Here is a 20,836-nt window from a genome sequence, read left to right as displayed (position 1 = left end):
AAACTATCACATGTTGACGCAGATGTAGAATCGAAGTTGCATTAAAAATATACTTATCCTCTAATACTTACAACTATACGACACATACTTAAATCAATTACATTCATACAAAGCAGCAGCCCCATGCCCCCACCTGCGCGACAGATTTGATTTAAAGAAATGTTCTGTACAAGGATATACAATAAGTCTCTCCTTAACACTGGCAACGAATGAACTGAACTGATAAAAATATCAAACTATGCTGAGTGATACCGCCCAACTATGGAGCCGCCGTATCCGGTTTTTACGATTCGTCGGCTACGTTAACTGCTCAACGTAGCCTGGAGACAATGTCAACAATGATTGTGAGCCCCTGCGCCTTCCACCTGATAGAATATGTGGGCAACGTATCTTTTTTTCCTTTTCCATTCTGTTTATCCTACGCCATTTTACATGTTACTATCAATATGTTAAAATACAAATGTCACTCATACGATCTTCTCTCGCGCCTGTCATACATACAATTTTAAAATAATTATCATAATCGCGGGTAATTTAATTATTATTGTAAATAATCGGGGACTGGTGATTAGTAGTTGTTTCTTTTTTTTTCCTAGTGGTGTAAGTACGCTCACGCTAAGGTCAATGGTACGTACAATAGGTGAGGTATGCTTTCAGGATCAAGGACACGGGGTGATAGATGAAATTCTGTCGTGTATCCGCTATTCATCGTCTTCTTTATACTCTTCTTCACTGTCGCTTTTTACAGTATTCACTGGAGTCACTACTACAGGTGAACCGTCTTTCATTTTCTTCTTATACGCAGTCATTTCCTGCATAGCACACGTCATGGCAATTAACATAGGTAGATAAACATATTTCGTAATATGGATGCAAATTGATATTTCAAAGCCCCCATAAGAACCGTAAGGTGTAATCTATACGCGAACGTACCCTTTCATATCGAGCCTTGTCCTGTTCTGCCATAGCCTCATATTTCGATTTGGTTTCAGGATCTGCGTCTGACCATTTTTTACCCAGTTCCTTGGCAATGTCGCCTACACCAAATTCGGGATTCAGCATTTTCACCTTTCCACGCTCGTCATTGCAGAACCAGAAGAAGGCGGACCTAAAGAGTCAAAGGATATATTATTCTCTTGCGAATTTAGAGGAAAGGGGTATCGGTGACTGCCTGCTAAGGATTGCTTCAAATTATTAGTCACGTGTTATGGAGTACAATAATCATTTACTTACAGAGATCTCTTGGGAGCATTGTGATCTTTGATGTGTTTACGCTTTTTGCCCCTGCCTTTACTCTCGCCCTTTGGTGGTGTATAATTCTGCATCTCCGCGTCGTATCTCTTTTTATCTTTCTCTGCCATCTCGTGGAAACGTTTCTTTTCCTTGTCTGACATAGTCTACAATCACAAAGCGTCCGCGGGGTTAAGCTTACTGAAATCATTATTCGCTTTAATTGGTTAACGCAAGGGGAGAATGAAATTGTGAAAGTATTTCCAATTGTATTTTGTTACCATTCTCGGCGAACCACGACTTCTCACAGGATTGGTATAGTCGGGTACATATTTGGGATGGGTGGAGGAGTAATAGATTTGCAATAAACGGCGAGGGGGGGTTGGTTTTCATATACGGCGAGCCAAGGCGGATGGAGAGGGTGAGTCTCGGGGTTCTGGAGGATTGGTCGATAAGCGCAAGGGTGAAGCGTAGACGCAAACGATGTACGTCCACGCAATCTAAAAACTGATGAAAATTCGTCTTATTTTCTCCGATGCTTTGGAGTCATTAAACATTTCGTTAACAAAAAAAAGGGTGTATAAAGATTTAGAAGAATCGACTACTTAGAAAAGTGTTGTAGAAAATAGAATAAAAAGTCTTTCACATTTTCAAGTACGAGGTAAATATAAAGAGGCCCCATCTGATTACGTTAAATGCAATCACATTCATTTCTCTTTTAATAATTCCACTGAAATATACAGGGCATGGCGTTACAACAGCCAGTCCATAAGATGTCTGAGACACCTGTGATAAAATGATAAAAAAAAAGGTATAAACAGGGCTTTATCTGTTTTGACGAGGTATAAATTAAAGCAACAAAGATTTCGAAAACACTTTTACAACGAAGAATAAAAAGTATCTGGAGTTTTCTTAATGGAACCATGTGGTTTTCTTTTTACAATGCTGTGGGGGGTATCAGAGCAATTCAAGAAATTCAAGGTTTACTTAAAACTGTACTCTGTGCAAGTGGCGCGAGTCATTCTGTTATTTTTAATTTTGATAAAGAATATGAACGTAAATGCTGCTTAAAAAGCTATTTGAATTATACCTATTCAATTTTTCTTTGTGCTTTCTGAATCTGTATCTATTTATTACTTATTTGAGGATCTTAAAAGAAACACAGTTACATGTAGAATACTAAATCCAAATACTTTGGCACTCATTGCTCAGGAATCATGATAGTTTACTGAAACAAGTAGAATCAGGTGCCGCAGAAGTATTCCCCAAACATTTACTCGTATACTATTTTCCAGTAATCATTAAGCTGGCTTTGGTTCTGTCATACAAAAATTGCGTTCTCCAAATTATCGTTATTTTGATCTACGATTCGTGCGAAAAAGAAGTAAATTGTTATTTATGTTTCCTTTTGTTATGTCGTCACAAGTGTCTCGGAGATCGAGCAGCCTGTTACCATGTAAGCCCTGCGACGTTCTGGAAGGGAGGCACATCCCACAAAGGGACAGGCTAAAATTTCTGCAGCTGCCAAGACTAACATTTCGCCACGATAACGGAAGGTCAACGTCTTTAATCCTTCTGAAGACCATGTGGCCTGGCGTGCAAAAGAAAAGTGAGCAGAAAGTGTCTCCTCCCTTTCCGAGGGGTAAGGATGGCCAGATGTTGAGGCAACACCTGTTCATAATGACGTTGTTTCACATATCCCGAGTTCTTCCATCAGAAAGTGTGTCTAACTTTTACGTCCGGCTTCCAGTTCATTATACAGAGTCGCTTCAATTAAAATTCGTGCATCGGTGTGCTTTCGTGCGTCTTGCTTCTCATTTTAACAAACTATTGAAGCAACAGATAAATTCTCTTGTACTACAGGTATTTATCTTATTGTTAGTTTGTAAAATCAAGCATGATTCGCTTTTCACTTGAAACATTTAATTCCAAAGTACGTACGATTTTCATGGCAGAAAAAACATGAGACGAGTCTTGAGATTATTGTTCATGAAAAATATGGGGAATATTCAATTTGTAAAATATATGTGCTTCTGTATAAAATATAAAACGTTGTTTATTGCACTGTACTTACTCCACTGAAAATGTAAATTGTTAGAGACACGGTATAAAATAGAATACAGAAAATCAGTCTCTTTGGCTTCGTGAAAAATAAAAGTTGAACTGCCAAGAGAATTCTTGAAATACAAATGACCCTAGTGTACAGTTTGCGTTCAGGGGACATTTAGAATTTAGTGCATACTGCAAAATGAGTGAGCCCCAACTTTTCAACTAATTTCTTTCATTTAACAGCTAATAAAAAAATAATTCCAGATCTCCTGCACAAATGCCACTTCACTGTTCGTTGCAAACAGATATTCCTTCTACAGACACACCCTGCGTATTCCAAAGCACAAACAAAGAACTAGCCAACGACAGCGAAAGAATTCTAAATTGAAAGGTAAAATCAGCAAAGTTGCTTTTGTAATAATAATTAGAAGCTGGGACTAAAAATCCCTGAATTTTGCCGTGGCAAGTGTCGCCGTGGCGATTGTCCGGTGGAATTCATTCGCATTTTGCAGGAAACAAGCGGCAAGGAATCGCGTAAACAATGCGAGGAATTGAAGGATGCCTGTTCTGGCATGTCGTTAGCCTTTGACGCGCAGTTTATTATACGCGTGTATAAGGGGCAGAATTCTATGGGACGAGTTTTAAACCGGTCGCCGATTCTAATCCTACTCGTGACAGGATTACAGGTAGTCGGTGCAGGTATACGATAACCGTTAATCCTAAATATTCCTGATCTGTTCACATTAAACTAGTTCCCTGACTAGAATTCTGTTTAAAACTCGCCTGATCAGGGACGGGACGTGATTTAGATATCGGCGATATTATTACGAACAACACTGCAGACATCGTGGAAACACGGGGCATGGAAACTACATCGATCGATCAAACGCGAGTGCAACGTATCAGATTCAGTCCACAAACTATACATTCAGCAATTAATATTATTTCATCACATTGGGGCTGGTTATATGGAACATTATACTAACAAAGATCTTTGCAATAATTGAACAAGCACTAGCCACCGATTTATCATTTGTTTTTATAAATTTTCTACATTAAATTGCAGGAACATAGGTGCAGAAGGGCACCTACTCGAAATATTGTATATTGTACTCTATTCCTTGCTGCATATGTACGTTAAAGGATCAAAATTATTTCTTCGGCGTTCCTTTTGGTATGTGAGAAGATACGAGCAAGTGATGCTAAAAAGAAATGAAGCTGTAGCAACCTCCAGATAAGGTTGGTTAACTGTAAATTACCACTTAAATTGGTTACACTTTTACTCCAGCGAACAACGCCTGGGACCATTACAGTATCCCCCGAAACATGGCCAACGAACTAATTACGGGAAAAATATATTCATAGGAGCGCAGTGAGGTGTTCCATTAGACCAGCCATTAGAAATATGTTAATTCGAAGCTGACCTTTGAAATTCATTGGTGCTTACGTTTAGGAAGAAGGCCGCGTACGCGCCGCACGCTTTCACTAATTTTTCTTTACCACGTTCGCGCGTCTTCGCCGTGCCTCTACGACCGCGCGTATATTCGAGGATTTTAATGCGATATTGGCTACCCGAAGCAATCTGTATTAAATTGATACGTACGCGCCGCTCCTAAATGGAGAAACAAAGCTGCCGGGGCGCGTTACGTGTACAGGGGAGACTCTATCGATCAATGCGCGCAGTGGCATAAAACAAGAAATCTGTAAATAAAGTTGCTTTTTGTTTCGGCTCTTCGGGTTACTCAATTATTCTTCTGTTTCATTAAACGGTTCTTTTCATGTCCCGCGTGAAGTGTGATCGATTCTCTTGAACGTTTCGCTCACGAAGAGCTGGAAGAAACTGTAATAAAATGTCTTTCCAAGTTTCTGGAAGGTTTGAAATGTAAAATCAATATAAGGCGTCGTGTTATAAATGGATCTTGCTTCCGGGGGTGGTTGTCTTTCTTTTCTATTATAATATTAGCGAAGCTGTTACTTAGGGGTCCTTCTTAAATTACGTAAGGCTTTTTTGGGAGGAGGGGTCACAAATTACGTTTCTGTGTTTTAATGTCTTACGTAATATTTTTTAAACGTAATTTTTAATAAGGGTAGCCTAAAAACGAGGTTTCAGCATAGACACCAAACCCTTATAAAATACTCTTAATAAATCTTTAAAGGAAATTTAATAACTGAAAAAATGTAGTGTAAAAGATATTACGTAAGAAAGGGGGGAGGAGGTTGGAATACAGAATTTTAGAATTCTTATACTGGTGAAGGCAAGGAATCGTCAAAATTATCCTTACGTAATTTAAGAAGGAGCCCTTATTTCAATACACTGTTACGCGATAGATATTCACTTTGGATTTGATGCTGTATAATTATAAGCACGTTGTTTTCTTATATTTGTGGCATAAAATTGTATGCAATTTCTTGTGCACTGCTGGAGATCGTTGAGGAAGCGAGTCTCTTCTGAATATTTCAGGATATTGAACTAAATATAGGGAAGCCACATTTAACATAATGATATTTTTAACGAATCTTCAAGCGAGATAACTTGTTGAAGCTACTGATTTCATATTGAATATCTTACCAAGTGTTCTGGGAACTGTATATAGGATATTAATTCGATGGAGAAAATGGGCGTGTTAACTAATTTAGGAGTGTGCATCAATTATATCCGGCATCATGGAAATGTTACTGTGAGACTAATTAGTATTCCACTCTGGATCTTCCTGAAGTGCCTCGTACCATAAAATTGATATAATATTTCCACCGAGGGATTTTGAACAATCTACAGCCGTGAACATCGTAATAATCTGCACGATCCTGAAGGACACTCACAGCGAAGCAGTAAACAATCATCCTCGCTATTTTATTAGTACCTAATTTTATTCAAATCCACTGCACCTTCAAATCAAACCACCCGCTGCTCGTGCCCCTGAACAGAGCTCTTCCTGTACCTCGAAACTCACAAAAAGTATGGTTAATCAGTTTAATTTCAGCGAGGCTCAAATATCGAGGGCCATAAGTGAGTCACGTGGCACAGAACGTGTTAATCAAAGTGTACCAAACGTGAATAACACAGCCACTTGTTCAGAGGACAGTTTACGTAATGCTAGACGACACGGTGCAATTCGTATAAAATATGACTGAAAATTTTGATTATTCTGATAATAGTTGAATCCGCATCAATAACCCACGAATATTCTAAAAAGAATACCATGTGGTCCCATTTAAAAGATTTGAGACAAACTTATTCTACTTAAACAAAAAAGGAGCGTTGCCAAAGCTTTTCTTATTCCAAGTTACTGGTTACGCGAAACCGATAATGTGTTTGCAATGCTTCTATTACATTACTGCAAGTCTCTTAAAAACCTTGCTGACTATTGTACGCAAACTATGTTCCATTAAAAATCCTCTAATTACCGAATCACAGATTCTCCAGACAAATGAGACTGGGATACCCTAAGTGCCATTTAGAACGTGACTTTTGTAGCTCACAACTGGTATTTAAAACAGACTAATACGGTTTCTATTTTCCCCTATCTCTTTTAAACCAATACTATCTCTGTCAAGAGGATGCATCCAAGGCACCAAGCACTTGCGACGTCTCGTGTCAAATGGCCTTAACGCAGTAGATATTGTACAACCACCTCGTTCGATTCTGACTGCTCTAACACAAATGCCCAATAGAGGATTTAGAGCATCAAACACTTGGCATCGATTTCACGAGTTCCGCCACAATTTATAGCGAATATTCTTTAAGCCCATTCACGAAATATCGTAGAGCAGCTAAACATCTCGAGTTGGATTGCTCGCCATTCGCTGTAGCCGTAGGAATATCTTAGTGTGCGATATAATTCCTTAAATTTGTAGTACTATTGGCCTCGAGTGGTGCTGCATCGCCAGTACGTTACTCTTATTGATCTTCTCGACGGGTAGGATAGAAATGATAGATGTGAGTTAGTGGCCACGACGGTAGACCCAGTTGTACGAGGTGAACAGAAAAGTGTGATTATCATTGAAACCAGGGCGACGTTAAAGACCCATGGGTATGGAGAACGGTGCCTTACCTTCCACCTCATTGCACATTTTTTAGAGAACTCCCGGAAAACAATCTTCTCCTCGGGGTGTTTCTTTTTGTGTTCCTGGCGGCATGTCTGCACGAAGAACGCGTACGCGGTCATCCGTCCCCTTGGCTTCGAGTCCTTTCCTCTCGGCATATTGTCTCGCTGCTGTAAGCTCTGAGCGTTATTTTGCTGAAGATTATTCTGTTGCTGCGACAGCTGCTGTAACTGGTGCTGTAATTGAAGAAACAAACGAGGCAAGTTATTAACGTGGCCACAATTTTCCAATAAACGCCGAACAACCTCGTTCTAAGAATATTCTCGAACGAACGATTGCTCGTCTACGATTGCCGAAAACACCATTGGGAATTATTTCAGACGATTTCAAAGTACCAGCTGAATTTTTCAGGGTACGATCGAAGTACCAAAATTGAGGAGATTGTACAGTTTAACGCACGTGATCTTATTTTGAACTCTGGCAATTTTGTAAGTACAATTGAAAGTATCGACTCCTCGACTTATTTGAAGTATAGTTATTCGAATTATTCGAATACCTCGAGCAGCTAAAAAAATTGAATTTTGAATGCTTGGAGGGGCTCGAAAATTCGAACGTGTTCCAATAAGCTGGAGAGTTCGACCCACCCAGCATTCGAAAGCATCTAACAAACGTATTTAAAGGAATCGATAGCTTACAATCTATTTTAAGCGTTAATTGAATAATCGAATAACTGTCGTCGAATTACATATTTATCCAACTACATGTTGCAGTAATTATATTCCAGTAATAGAGCTAAGTGACTTATTCGAGAAGCTCTTTGAGAATAAATAGACTCGATTTTGAAAATACTTCTTTTGGGACCAGTGATATTTAGCTTATTAACTGTGTGATTTGTCGACAAGTAATATGTCCAGTGCGTCTAAAAACGTTTGAATTTGCTATAAAAGAATATAATAAAATATTCACTGCCTTCGTACGAGTGAATTTATTAAATTTTCAGGCGAATTAGATCGTCTTGCTCAAACAATTATACAGAAATTTGCGCAGGAACCAGTCAACAAGTAAAATTGCTGTTAAACATTATCGGTAGTGATATCGATAAAGGATCTTGCCGAACAGGTATCCGATTTTCTAACAAATGGCCCGTGTAGAGATGTATGTGCTCAATTGATATTAGTCTAATGAATTACAGCTGTGTAATACGTGCGATATGTTGATGGTGGTTTTTCTATTTTCAAGAAAAACTGTTGAAAATCAAAGTGCCTATTTGTAACAGCATTGCCCCCCAATGTGCGAAGCGTTGTTTTACATGCTAAAATAACATTGCGTGCAGCCATTTTATAAATCGGCATGTAACTGTATACTACAAGTGCGTGTAGAAAATAGGTGGATCAAATTTTACATATACCCTGTAACAATCGTCTGAATTTATACTGAAATTTTTGTGTTCTATGTAAATTTTTTAAAGGAACTCGTGGGTATGAAATCTGCGATCTTTAAGCTTTAGATGAGAAATGATTGTTTGTAAAAAGTGGCGAATTTTCAACCATAGTCTGTCAATTAATATGCAAAATATGCAATAATTGGAGGTATTGAAGCAGCACTGCCCTCGTGTTAATTAAGACGCAAATAATTATCGCGAAAAAGAGATGTTTTATCGACATTATTTAGCCACGTAACAAGCGCAGCGCAAGAAAGTTATAATTACTATCGTACCTGTAATACACAGCTTAGAATGCAGGCAGTGTGAGTTTAACGATTAAATTTTCATGTATTTGTTAAACTATAAGCTTACTAAGCTCGCTAACAACGCGGTCGAGCGCAATTAATCTGTGGAAGGAGTTACTTTTTTTTATATTCTTCAATTATTCGAAATACAGTAAGATGCTCGTGAAGTGTCTAGCACCACGCAATGCAAGTAAGTGTATTTTTAAAGATAGTTGTTTGGAGAAAATTTAAAAAAGAAGTAACTGTTACCACAAATCATACTAACTCAATAGTGGCTGTTGCTTTCGCTTTTATCGAAATATAAATAACGAAAAGTACGGCATAGAAATAGTTTCCATATGGTATTAGAAATGAAATTCTATGAATTCCATTAGAAGTACATAATGGAAGGAGAGATCTAACTTTGGAACGAACATTTTAATACTTAATGTTTAGTACTCAATAATTTACAGCGGTTAATAGCCATTTTTCTATTACAAAAAGATCGTGACATTAAAACGGGAAATTTCGTAACTAAAGCTCCGGACAATAACCGTGAAGAAGTTGAAGTTTTAACAGCATCGTTAGTATCAGCTATCAACAGTGATATGCAGGGTACCTCGAGATAATTGCTGCATAAAATAGTTTGCTAAACGGTAGGAAGGAAACGTAAGTTTCGTTGGCAAACAAGGAAACGTTAGAAAACTTTCCTCGATTATTTTAAAATGTAACATGTGATAATACGATAGGAGACATTGGTTTTAAAGCTTCTAAGACAGTCTGCATATTAGCCTGTGATTATTTAAGCAAGGTCGTTTCGAAGTCGACTTCAAATAATCCTCGCGTCAAAATATGCGTCGTTGTATCTAGAGCGCGTGTGACTTTTGTAAAATGACAAGACCTATTCCAATCGATAAGAGAAAAGGTGAAATATTTCTGATCAAATCCCCCGTTGAATATCTTATCGTTTGTACTTTCATAATGCAGAAGAAAACAGTAGAAGAATCTTTTCTTTTATTCTGTTAAATTGTACGCAGAGAAGGGGCACAAGACTACTTTCTTCTGTTTCCTAACATGCTCCGGTATTTAGCAATTACTTTCATGCTTCTGCTATTTCGAAGCACATCCGTTTAATAACATTGTCGAAAAGCATGGAAAATCGACTTGGCTAGACGACAGATCCAGTGTTCTACGCGCAGATAAAATTACTTTTAGATTGCATGTTACTACTTGCGGCTGGCAAACATTTACCCCCACGATTAAACACAGATTGAATGCCTGTGTATGTTTAACGCGGAGTTCAGCTCGACTGATCGAATGTGCGCGTAATATAAATTAAAAAAGCAGCGTATTGAAGAGGTTCAATTGGATACGAGTTCCTCGTTAAAACAAAGAAAATAAATGCTTGTATTTTAAGGTGGATTGTCCGGGGACTAATTAGAGGGAAAGAGAAACGCAGCTACTAGACAAATGAGTGTAAAATCAAATTAAATAAGATGAAATGGACATATACTGTAATTAATAATAATTAGTAGCAATTAATCAAACATTAAGCTCAATCTTTCAGAATTCTTCATCCTCTACCTCGCAGTATTTAAACGATATTTGGATAAGTGTTTCTATAAAATTGTAAGTAAAATGTTTCACGTAAATTCGAGAGAATTTTGGGTAGAACATAGTATCATAAATTTCGTTGCGAAATTGATTGATACTTGTATTAGAATCTCATAGCGATTACTCTAGTTTCAATACCACTGACGTCACCAATGTCCTCAGAATCACCAGGGTTCTTTCACTGGTTCATTTTAATAGTTTAGATCAGTCATAACTCCAAATCACTTTGTATAGAAAAACACTAAAGGCAGCAAAGACGGGCAAAAAATTCCCTGTTATAGTGTTTGAAAAGTGAAAGTGAAATTCTACATGCCTCCCTTATTCTGTGGGGTAACGTGTTTGAAAAGATCTATGTATATATCAACGAATTTACAACACAGTAGGATTTGAAGGGGCTACTGATGAAGCTCCATTGAAATGTAACAAATGTGGCTACACTTTTTCACGTGTGATGCTAATTGAGATACCATTGATTAAAGTACACGCGGCGCACATATGCTTGAAATAAAAGTCTGACTTTTTGGCTCTCACTGATTCCCCGACACAATTACTCCACCACAATGTTTTTTGTGGCAAGCACAATTTGTATAAAAAAATCTTTCAGCATGGAAGTTAGTCGAAATGAAAGGAATTAATAACAGGAGTGTACGTGCAGCAATTAAAATTGTAAAAATGGGGTATACTATGTACAAAACACCTATGTTTAGGTAATATTGTTCGTACAGGGTTGTACGTTGGCAGTGTAGCCGCCATCTTCAGCAATTTCTATATTAATAAATTTTAGCTGAATATTTTAGTTTCGTAAAATTATCCTAAACAAATTCACGGAGAGCTGGGCACCGAAGCTATTTGCAAGTAGAACAAGCAAAGCATGATCTGCACTGGGATCTGCTGAATCTTTTAAGTCGTTCTTTCCGAGAACTTGACGGGTCCATTTGCAAGAATTTCTTAAGCACTTTCCAATAATGCGTGAATTATTCAATCACCACCTGCAACCTCAATTATTCCATTTGAATATTCTATTTCTGGACGACCGTAGTTATTAATAATTCGGGAATGTTTAAACACGACTACATATTCTATCGCCGTTATCTTCCTCGGGACTGAATGAAAATTTACTGCTACATTAAAGTTCCAGCAGGAATAACGCTAACGTATAATTTTTCTCCAAACAAGACGGTAAATTATTCAGCACTGCAAAAAGGAGCGAACTCCGCTGAATTAGAAGTTTCAAAGCCGCGAAAAGATTGCAACGGAAACACGAAGACGAGTAAACGTTTAGAAGATTAACTGTTACGATAATCTTTTAATGTGCCTAGGGGTATACGAGAAACACTTGCCGGATTTACTTTGAAAGCTCCCTAAAAGAAGAGAGGAAATCGCCAACGGTACTACAGGAGAGAGATGAAAGAAATATCGCGGCAATTCTTCAAACCTTAATTAAATAGTGATTTACTGTTTGTACCGTTATGGAAGTTACGATTCGAGAACAGATGAGTCAGGGAATAATTTCGATACAACTCGCAGCAATAAATATTCGAATTTTTCGAAAAAAGAAAAAAACAGCTGCAAGTTGAATATCCAATATGGAAGATCCGAAGCTGTGTATGTGTACGCGTGTTGCTGGAGAGAGAAAGAGGATCTACTATGTTAAGTCTCCTCCTTCCAATTACCTCTATCTCCGTAATCTTTAAATTTTCGGACCACTCTCCGACTTTCTCTCCATCTGATAGATGCGTACGCTTCAATCTGAACTTTCATTCGAGGCTCGCTCTTAACATTGCTCCAAATACATTCTTAATACACCTGAAGAAATACAGCAGCTTTATTACAGTACGTCGAGAAACGTGGAAATTCTGAAGGAGCCGTATTTTTTTAAAGAAACAAAAGACTCCTATTCGACCTGAAATTCTTAAAATATTTCACCCGCAAATTTATTGAAAAACGGCGAACAGAGAAACGAGGGAACTGTTTGTGAAAATGGAAAAAGTTGCCGAATAACTTATGAGCACGTAATGATGAGCAAATAAGTATCCAAAGATCAATCCACTCTGTTTTCTTTGTAGTGAAAAATTTACAGATTTCCAAGGAATGTTAGGAATAATTTACTTCGTGAAGTAAAATAGCCATAGCGAACATCGATTTTAGAATTAATAGATATTTAGATATCAAAATTATTGATTAAATGCTTGTCTCCATCTGCCTTATCATCGATATTGATTGATTTCCGAGGTTTTTTTAAATAAGGCTACATTTCTACAAGTCCTTTTTTTTATATATATATCATCCTTGTGCATCGTAGTTGAGCAGTGACTTGTTGACATCCTCTTACGAGCTCGAACTTGTCACCAACCGTGCTTCGAAGGCGAGAATGCTTTTATCGAGAATTCTATTCTATTCGCCCGATATTTCAGCTGGCGAAGACGCAAATGTGGAAAAGTATTATTAATGGAAGTTAGCGGGGTATCTGTATGTGCGCGCGTAATTAGCATCCGTGTATGTTTTCAATTCCTGGATCTTAAATAATTCATAGGCCAACAATTAATTTTCCCGTTAAAAGATACCCCAGTGAAGGTACTTAATGCTAAATTGTATCAGTAAATAATGCGATTCTCTCCTTCAATTAAGCTAGAATTGTAAATTATTGGATCGTTTGAATTAAATCACGAAATTGATTCTGAGTTATTAAACCGAAACTTCACGTGAAAAACCATTGCGAGGGATATAAACGAGAGTGCGATTTTAAAAAACTTTGAAAACCATAAATTTAATATCGGGACTGGCTTAAAGATTCTTATATAGCGCGTTGAAATGATCGAATTTTCTTTCGGTAAGATGGAAAAGCGAATTTTCAACCACCTAATCTGAAAAACATTGGGAAATGAACTTTGATATGAAATTAATTACAGACGACTAAAACGCAAGCAAGAAGAGTCAGGAAATTAGTTTGCAGATTTTCAAAGTGCCCTGGAAATTAATCTTTTTTTCCTGTGCGAGAAAAATAACTGCTGATCCGAAGTTCTGTTAAAAACAATCTATAGAGGAAGCTCAAACGAATAAAAAGGTACGAATTGAAGTGTAGAATATCCAGGGAATATAATTCCTTTTTTAATCTACGAAAAGGAAAACTGTTTTCCTCTTTTCGGAGCAGAAAGGGCGACTATTGATCGGAATTATGAACGACTATAGAACGAAGAATGAATATTCAGAGCTTCGTGCACTCTCTGAGAAACAGAATTCCTCTTTCAGTTTACAGGTTCTGTATTGCACAGAGGTTTATCAATTAATATTTTTTTTCAATTACAAACGAGTTTCACCAGCTTACTGTGTCGTAAGTGTTCTCGATGTTATATCATTTATAACATATTATATCATTATTCCATTTTTAACCGACTTCGTTGCTATCAGAATATCTTGGTACGATTTTAAAGAATAATTATGATAGTGCGTTGTGTGCAAGATTGTGCAGCAATTTCTTGCTTAGTTTCACAACGTGTTTTCGTATGGATATTATGAATTGTTTATTTATTAATTTAGCTGGTCTTTATATCTGCGACTGTACGACTTCAAATTTGTAGAATCACACGAAAGCAACGTGATTTCACAAATAATTCTGAATATTTAATATACTGCAGATCAACAGTTACAAATATAAAAAGAAGCCAAATTAAATAACAATTCATGCTAATACGAAGACGTTGCTAAATTACAACGATTAGTTGGAAATAATTTAGAAACAATTCACTGTAGCAATATTATTCTTCGACATACTATCTAGAAGCATGTTATAGAGCACATAATAATTGAAAAATACTACTGTCCATTATGACAAAGTCCAAACAGATAAACAATTAGCGATATTATACTGCACCTAACAGTTTTACGAATAACAAGTAAATTAAGGTTGCGCACAAAACGACAATCTTACTGGAAAAATAGAGAAACTGTTTCACATTTTTGTCCTTTGCTCATTGAACGAGCCACGGCTAACCGAAATTTCTGCTTCTAATATAGAGCGTCTAAAAATAAAGTTCAAAACAGAAATGGAGTAACTTATTCCAGAGATCCTGAAACCTCCGACGAAAAGAGAAAATAATAATAAAATTCTTCTATCTTTGTATATTGATAAGCTGAGGATCGAAGCACTCGTTTGGAATTTATTATCGTCTAAAAGAAACTCGATGGAATGTATGGCCATGCCGTCGAGAGCTTCTCCGAAAACTAGAATTTTTCTCGCCTGTCGGAGCAGAGAAATTTCCCTTCCATTTCGCGTCCAAAGGATGACGGGTCAATCGGAATTTCTATTTCTAATCGCGATACGACTGAAAAACACCGTCAATCGGAGGGATCGGGGAGAAAAAAAAAAGAAGGGAACCGGCGCGGCAAGAGCCGCTGTACGAACGTGCCATACGAAGAAGGCCGCACGAAACCCGGAATCAATAGCGGACAACGGTCGGTGGGGCAAGAGACGCGAGTCAGGATGAAACGCAGACGGTGGTGCGAAAGCGGGCACACAGCAGAATCGCTTGTTATTAAGATTTTCCCGGCATCCAGAGGCTGATTAATTCCCGAACAAACTCGGTTCTAGCTAAAAATCCTGTGCGCCGAGAGCGCAGCACAGAAAAGGCAAATGAGAATTTTTTTTTTAAATAAAAATGTTAACATAGAATCGATAAGAAATTACTAACCGCGAATAAAGATTCAGGGTCTGAAGCGTTACAATTCAAATATTCATGCTCGGTTTGTATCGGTTACGCGAGCTGTAGTAATGCACCCTGAAATAACCTTTTCCTTTCACAACAGTAATGTTTGGAAATAGTATTGTATAAGCCAATGTGTAACCATAGCAATGATAACCGTGTGGGCTTCCACAAACGAAGTGGAAACAACAGCGACAGTTTGGTATTTGTAAGAATCAGAGTGGATAGAGATGAATGGAAATCTAGATGATAATCGATGAGAAATTTACCCTCAGACGCGTGTTACCGTGATTACTGTAATCAGAGCCGTAGCGTTACTTCCTTATTCTCGTTTTACGGAGAGGAAGAAACGTCGATTGGCTCGCCTAGCTGGCCGAGAATCGATTAGTAAAAGAAAACACCACGAAACCCGGATGCACGCTGCCATCGGCGATCTACGTATGCTATCAAGCCTGATGGTGAGATTACCAATGCTAAAAGATAAAAAAAAAATAATGGAGAACTCGGTCAAGTGCTAGAAGAACAATCCACAGCTACCAATAAAACAAATAGTTGAATATCGGAAACAAATAAATATATAGTATCTAGAGATCGGTTAATAAGGACCGCTGAGGTCGAACCAGGGGCTGGTTCTCCAGGGTGCGCGATAGAAGAATCCCGCGTAACTAGGAAGCAGCGAAAATATATGTGTGTACAGAGGATGAGAAGGGCGAAAAAAAAAATATATAAGTCAGAAGCAGGCGACTGACGTGAAAAGAGGAAGCATATGAAAAATAAAAGAAAGGGGGTCGATCGTGGTCGCAACATACCGGGGACATAACGGGGGGCGTGGACGTTTGTGTGGTAATGGGCGAGAGGTGCTGCTGCTGTTGGCCCTGCAATTGCTGATGCAGGTTGTTCTGTCCGGCGTCCATGACTCCACCTGGGTACCACCACTGTACGCCAGGCGGTGGTGCAGAAGGTGTACCGGGTACACCTCCGCCGGTGCCCGTTCCTAATCTATAATCATAGCCTCCCCTCATGCAGGAGCCGACCGGCGTAGACGTCGAGACGGGATTCGACTGCGTGCCCGTGGTGGCTGGATTCTGAAAGCTGGAGGCCATCTTGTAGGAGAAAAGCTGCTGGGTAGCGGCCGCGGTACTCCTCACGATATCCTGATGATGCTGCTGTTGCTGTTGCGCCGCTTGCTGCTGCTGCGATAACTGTTGTTGTTGGTTCATCAGGTGCTGATGGAGATTCTGTTGTTGTTGCTGCTGCTGTTGCTGCTGCTCGGCCGAGACGGCGTTTAAACCTGAAGGCCACCAGGCGGTACCACCGGAGGCATCCTCGCGGCTTCCTGGGCTCGGTGTGCCCCAGCCACCGGCTACGCGGTGGTGTTCCGACATATCGAACACGCGGACGGTCTGTCACTTTTCGGCCTCGTTTACCGAACCGTCCCACCACCTCCAACACAACAACGGCGACGGCGACGGAGGACGATGACGATGGATGACGACGGCGATGGCGAAGATGGCCACGAAAAGAAGAAGGATGCACGAAGAAATTACACACGACTCACGCACTCACACACCACACACACGACGCTCTTCTGTCTCCCTCATACAGAGACAGAACATACAGGCCGCACACGCTGCGCGCGCGCGCACGCACGCACGCACTCGCTCGCTCGCTCGTTCGCTCGCACTCAACTCTCTCTCTCTTACGAGAAGGAGTGTACACATCTGCACGTATACGCACACAACGAGCCCTCACATTCGTACGAAGTCTTGTTCGTCGTCGTGGCCGCCGTGTATCGCGCGACACGCACCGCACGCGCTAACGTGCTCCCTCACTGGTCGTCGTCGCACCACGTTTCTCTTGTCCAGCCGGCGCACTACACGATCACTAGTACTGTTCGTAGCACAGGCGGCTTCATACACGCTTTTTCCACGATGGTATAGGAGGAAGGTCCTCGTGAATACGTACGTTATACTTGGGATGCGGTCTACTCGACGCTACGCTCAACCGTTCGTTAGCTCCGTGAGTAGGTACGGCGGGCAGAGGGGGACGGGCGGGTGGGTAGGGGAGGGCGCTCTCTCTCCCCTTCTAGCTCTTTCTTTTTCCCTCTGTCTCCCCACCATCGACAGCCACGGTGCGTCTCTCCGTCTCTCTTTTTCTCCCTCTTTCTCTTGCCGCCGTCTCTCCTCTCTCCGTTCTCTTTTCTCCCTCCTTCTCGCTGCCTCTGTCTTTCTCTCTTTCTCTCTCCCTCCCTCGCTATCTCTCTCTCTTGCTCTCTGTCTCTCTCTCTCTTTCGTCTTCCCTTCCCTTAAGTACTCGTGGAACCTTTCGTTCGAGGAGCACAGCGTTTCTTCTCGGTGGTACTGATGCAAGTATTAGTCATAAGTGTATGTATCCTCATTCATTTGCGCGTCGTACGCCGTCGATTCCCTTGCACGCCGGGATATACATGTAGTTATAACGCCGTGTTCTTCTTCGGGAACGTGACGTCTCCTCTTCTACTTGCTTGTATACACACGCTGCTAATTACGCACTCTATGCGACACCACGCGCGCGTACAGACGCGATGTTTCTTTTACGTGTATATATGCACACCGACGCTCCCTGCTGCACAGTGGTAGTGGAACGCGTAATAGCTTTTTCACATGGAGAAGCTTACGCGCGGATTGCTTCTCTCGCCACCGACTCTACACGCGATGCCGCACACACAGAGGGCGAACCTGGCGAGGACGGGCTGGCTGGACGCTTGTATATTCTCTCTTTCTCTTTCTCCAACTCGATCCCCTTCCACTCGACCCGAAGTCTCGCTCGCTACTTGTCTGTTTGTCTCTTTCTCCGCGTCCCTCCCTCCTTGTCCCACTCGCACGAGCTTAGCCTTCCTTCCAGCGGACGCCGGCGAACTCGTGCAGCGTTGCCAAGCCACGCTTTCACCCGCCCGCTCACAAAGGAAAACCCGAGCACGCCAACCAATCGAACTACATTACGGGCATAGTGGGGATGGCGGGAGACTACCACTAGCCGCGTCGAGGCAACGTTGCTTTCTCTCTTCCGTTCGTAGAGAATTCGAGAGCCATGGCTCGTAGTCCCTGGTAAGGTAGAGGGGCGAACGACTGCAAGCCCTTCTCTACCCTTGAAACTCGAGGTCAACTTTTAGGCAGAGAAAGAGAGCGAAAGGGAGAGGAAGATACACACCAACTCTGACTTGTCGCCGTGCGCTCTTTCTTCTCGCGCCTTTTTTTTTTTTACCCTTCTTAGTTTCGTTACACTGCTACGGCCACTGGAATTTGCTCCACATTGGCACTTCCTGCTTTTCGCGCACCCTTTTTCCTGCGTGTCAAGTCGGCTTTACCGACCGAAGAACCTCTTACTCCGGTATGGCTTGTCAGTCGATACGGAAGAACTTTTAAATTCGTTAAGGAACCAAGTCGCTGCGGAATTCTTAATAATTCCGTTTCGATTCGACAAAATTATACTCTGGACCCGTATGCATGCCAATTAAGGTTATAAAATATGTATATAGACACGTGCATATGCAACGTCACATTATTTACGCATCCGCGTTGTTTGGTAATCCGACTTTTAATCACGCATCTCTAAATACACTTACTAAATCTCGGAATTTTGTAAATTTTTCATTGCAAACTAAGTGAATACCTTTTGCGCTGGATTTTTAAAATATACATCCTCATCGGCATATTTACAATTCATACTGCAATTTGCTCCATAATCCATATGCATATTAATCACTTTGAATAAATTAAAATAAGCATTAGTCCCCTTATAACCATTTTAGAGATATCAAGTTTACTTCAACGAGTCTGATTTTACCATATTATGGTACGGCAACAATTAATCTACAGATCATTTAAGCAATCATATTTCTCACTCCATATTCTCAAACATTCTTATAATACTGCGTCATAACGCGCAATATAAGCGATCGTGAATAAAAAAAAATTTCCTATGCATACTTCATAAAAGTCTCTAATGTCAGAGCAGAGATGAAATCCATTAATACGAAAGCATATCGTGGGAACAATCACCGCGTGCTGCCGTGTCGTACGTCAAACGGGGCACAACTGGTCTAACGCGTAGGAAGGAACGCGAAATCCCGCGAAAACCTTTCGCAATTCAGACTTTTTCGAATCACGCACAGTCAAAGACAAAATGAAAATGTATATCATAGGATTTGTACATCGGGCATCCTTTCTTCCCACTCAACCCCCAATCAAGAGGCGGGTAACCCGGCGAATAGAGGGAGGGAGAGAGAGAGAGAGAGAGACAGAGTAAGAGGGAGAGAGAGAGAGAGAGACAGGGCCAAGAGAGTGAGAGAGGAGAAGAGAACCGGGTCCGGGTCAATAAGACGCGTGAGCGAGTGAAACAGAGATGGAACGAGCGAGAGAGAAACGGAGGGAGAGAGGGAGCGAGCTAGCGAGGGAGAGAAGGAGAGAGGCACAGCGGCCGCGCATTCCCAGGGCTAGGCAACGTAACGAACGAACGAACGAACCAACGAATGCAAGAAGGGGCACACCATGGTGAACAAGGGAAATGGTGGAATGGCAAGAAAAAGAGGCATCGATGACGAAAGGAGGGAGGAAGAGAGAGAGATAGAGAGGGAAAAAGAAACATACGACGAAAGAGAAAAGGCACACAGCAGGCAACGAGAGAGAGCTCTGGCTTCAAATTCTCCGGCGGCTCGTGTTGGTACCGCGATGCTCGCTCGAGCGAAGCGAGCCGATTCCCACCGAAACGAACCGATCTCCCGCGAAACACGCGATTCCGAAAGACTGTCAGTGTGAGAACTAACTGAATGATTCGATGATAGGACGTCGAGATTAGAACCATGATATTAATGATTTTTATTCAGAGGGAAACCTATCTCTTACGCAACCCCTCCGTGAACTTTAGGTATCAAAAATTTTCTTCGGATTAAGTTCGGGCACGTTTTCTGAGAAACGATATAGAAGTTGTAGAACGCGTAGAATCGCAATGGTCGCGCAGCTTGCGTCTTTCGAAACGGACTATCTCTTCGTAAATGCAAAAGAGATAGAGTTTATTTGTACCACGAAGCATGGGAAATATGATGGTAAATTTACGTTTCGCGTATAGAAACGAAATAAAACGTATCAGAATTTGATTGCTGAGTTAGCGTCAATATTAGAATGCTGGTACTGGTTACACTGCTCGATAAGGGCATTATTAATCCCGTTTGGAATATTACCGTATTTTGAAATTGCTAGTAATTGCTTGTACATTGACAAACGTTATGAAAATTCGTTAGATTCTCAACTTAAGGTACCTATAGATGAAGGAAGAATTACTACTTAGATCACAAAACACAGTATGGTTATTATCGACATTCAACATCCATTAGAGAAATAAATAATTTGTATGAAACGACTAAAAATAAAGTGCAGCAAAATCAACCGGCAGGACCTCCCTTTTTATATTTTCTGTGTATTATCTTTAACTCGTTCCTCGTGTATTTCTTAACC

The 20,836-nt window shown here is 40.4% G+C and overlaps 1 protein-coding gene across 1 annotated transcript; it reads right to left on the bottom strand.

The window, feature by feature from the left end:
- Positions 1–280: 280 nt before the first annotated feature.
- LOC143366506 (high mobility group protein DSP1) lies at positions 281–18,082 on the bottom strand. Its single transcript, XM_076807630.1, has 5 exons — positions 16,154–18,082; positions 7,332–7,559; positions 1,234–1,397; positions 934–1,108; positions 281–812 (listed from the first exon to the last, which is right to left on the bottom strand). Exons 1-5 carry the CDS (start codon positions 16,727–16,729, stop codon positions 702–704), a joined length of 1,254 nt encoding a protein of 417 aa, XP_076663745.1. The 5' UTR covers positions 16,730–18,082; the 3' UTR covers positions 281–701.
- Positions 18,083–20,836: the final 2,754 nt, after the last annotated feature.

Source organism: Andrena cerasifolii, chromosome 2 (genome assembly GCF_050908995.1).
Source record: "Andrena cerasifolii isolate SP2316 chromosome 2, iyAndCera1_principal, whole genome shotgun sequence".
Lineage (NCBI taxonomy): Eukaryota > Metazoa > Arthropoda > Insecta > Hymenoptera > Andrenidae > Andrena > Andrena cerasifolii.
The sequence above is the reverse complement of the archived record's forward strand: the minus strand, read 5'-3'. Positions and strand labels throughout refer to the sequence as shown.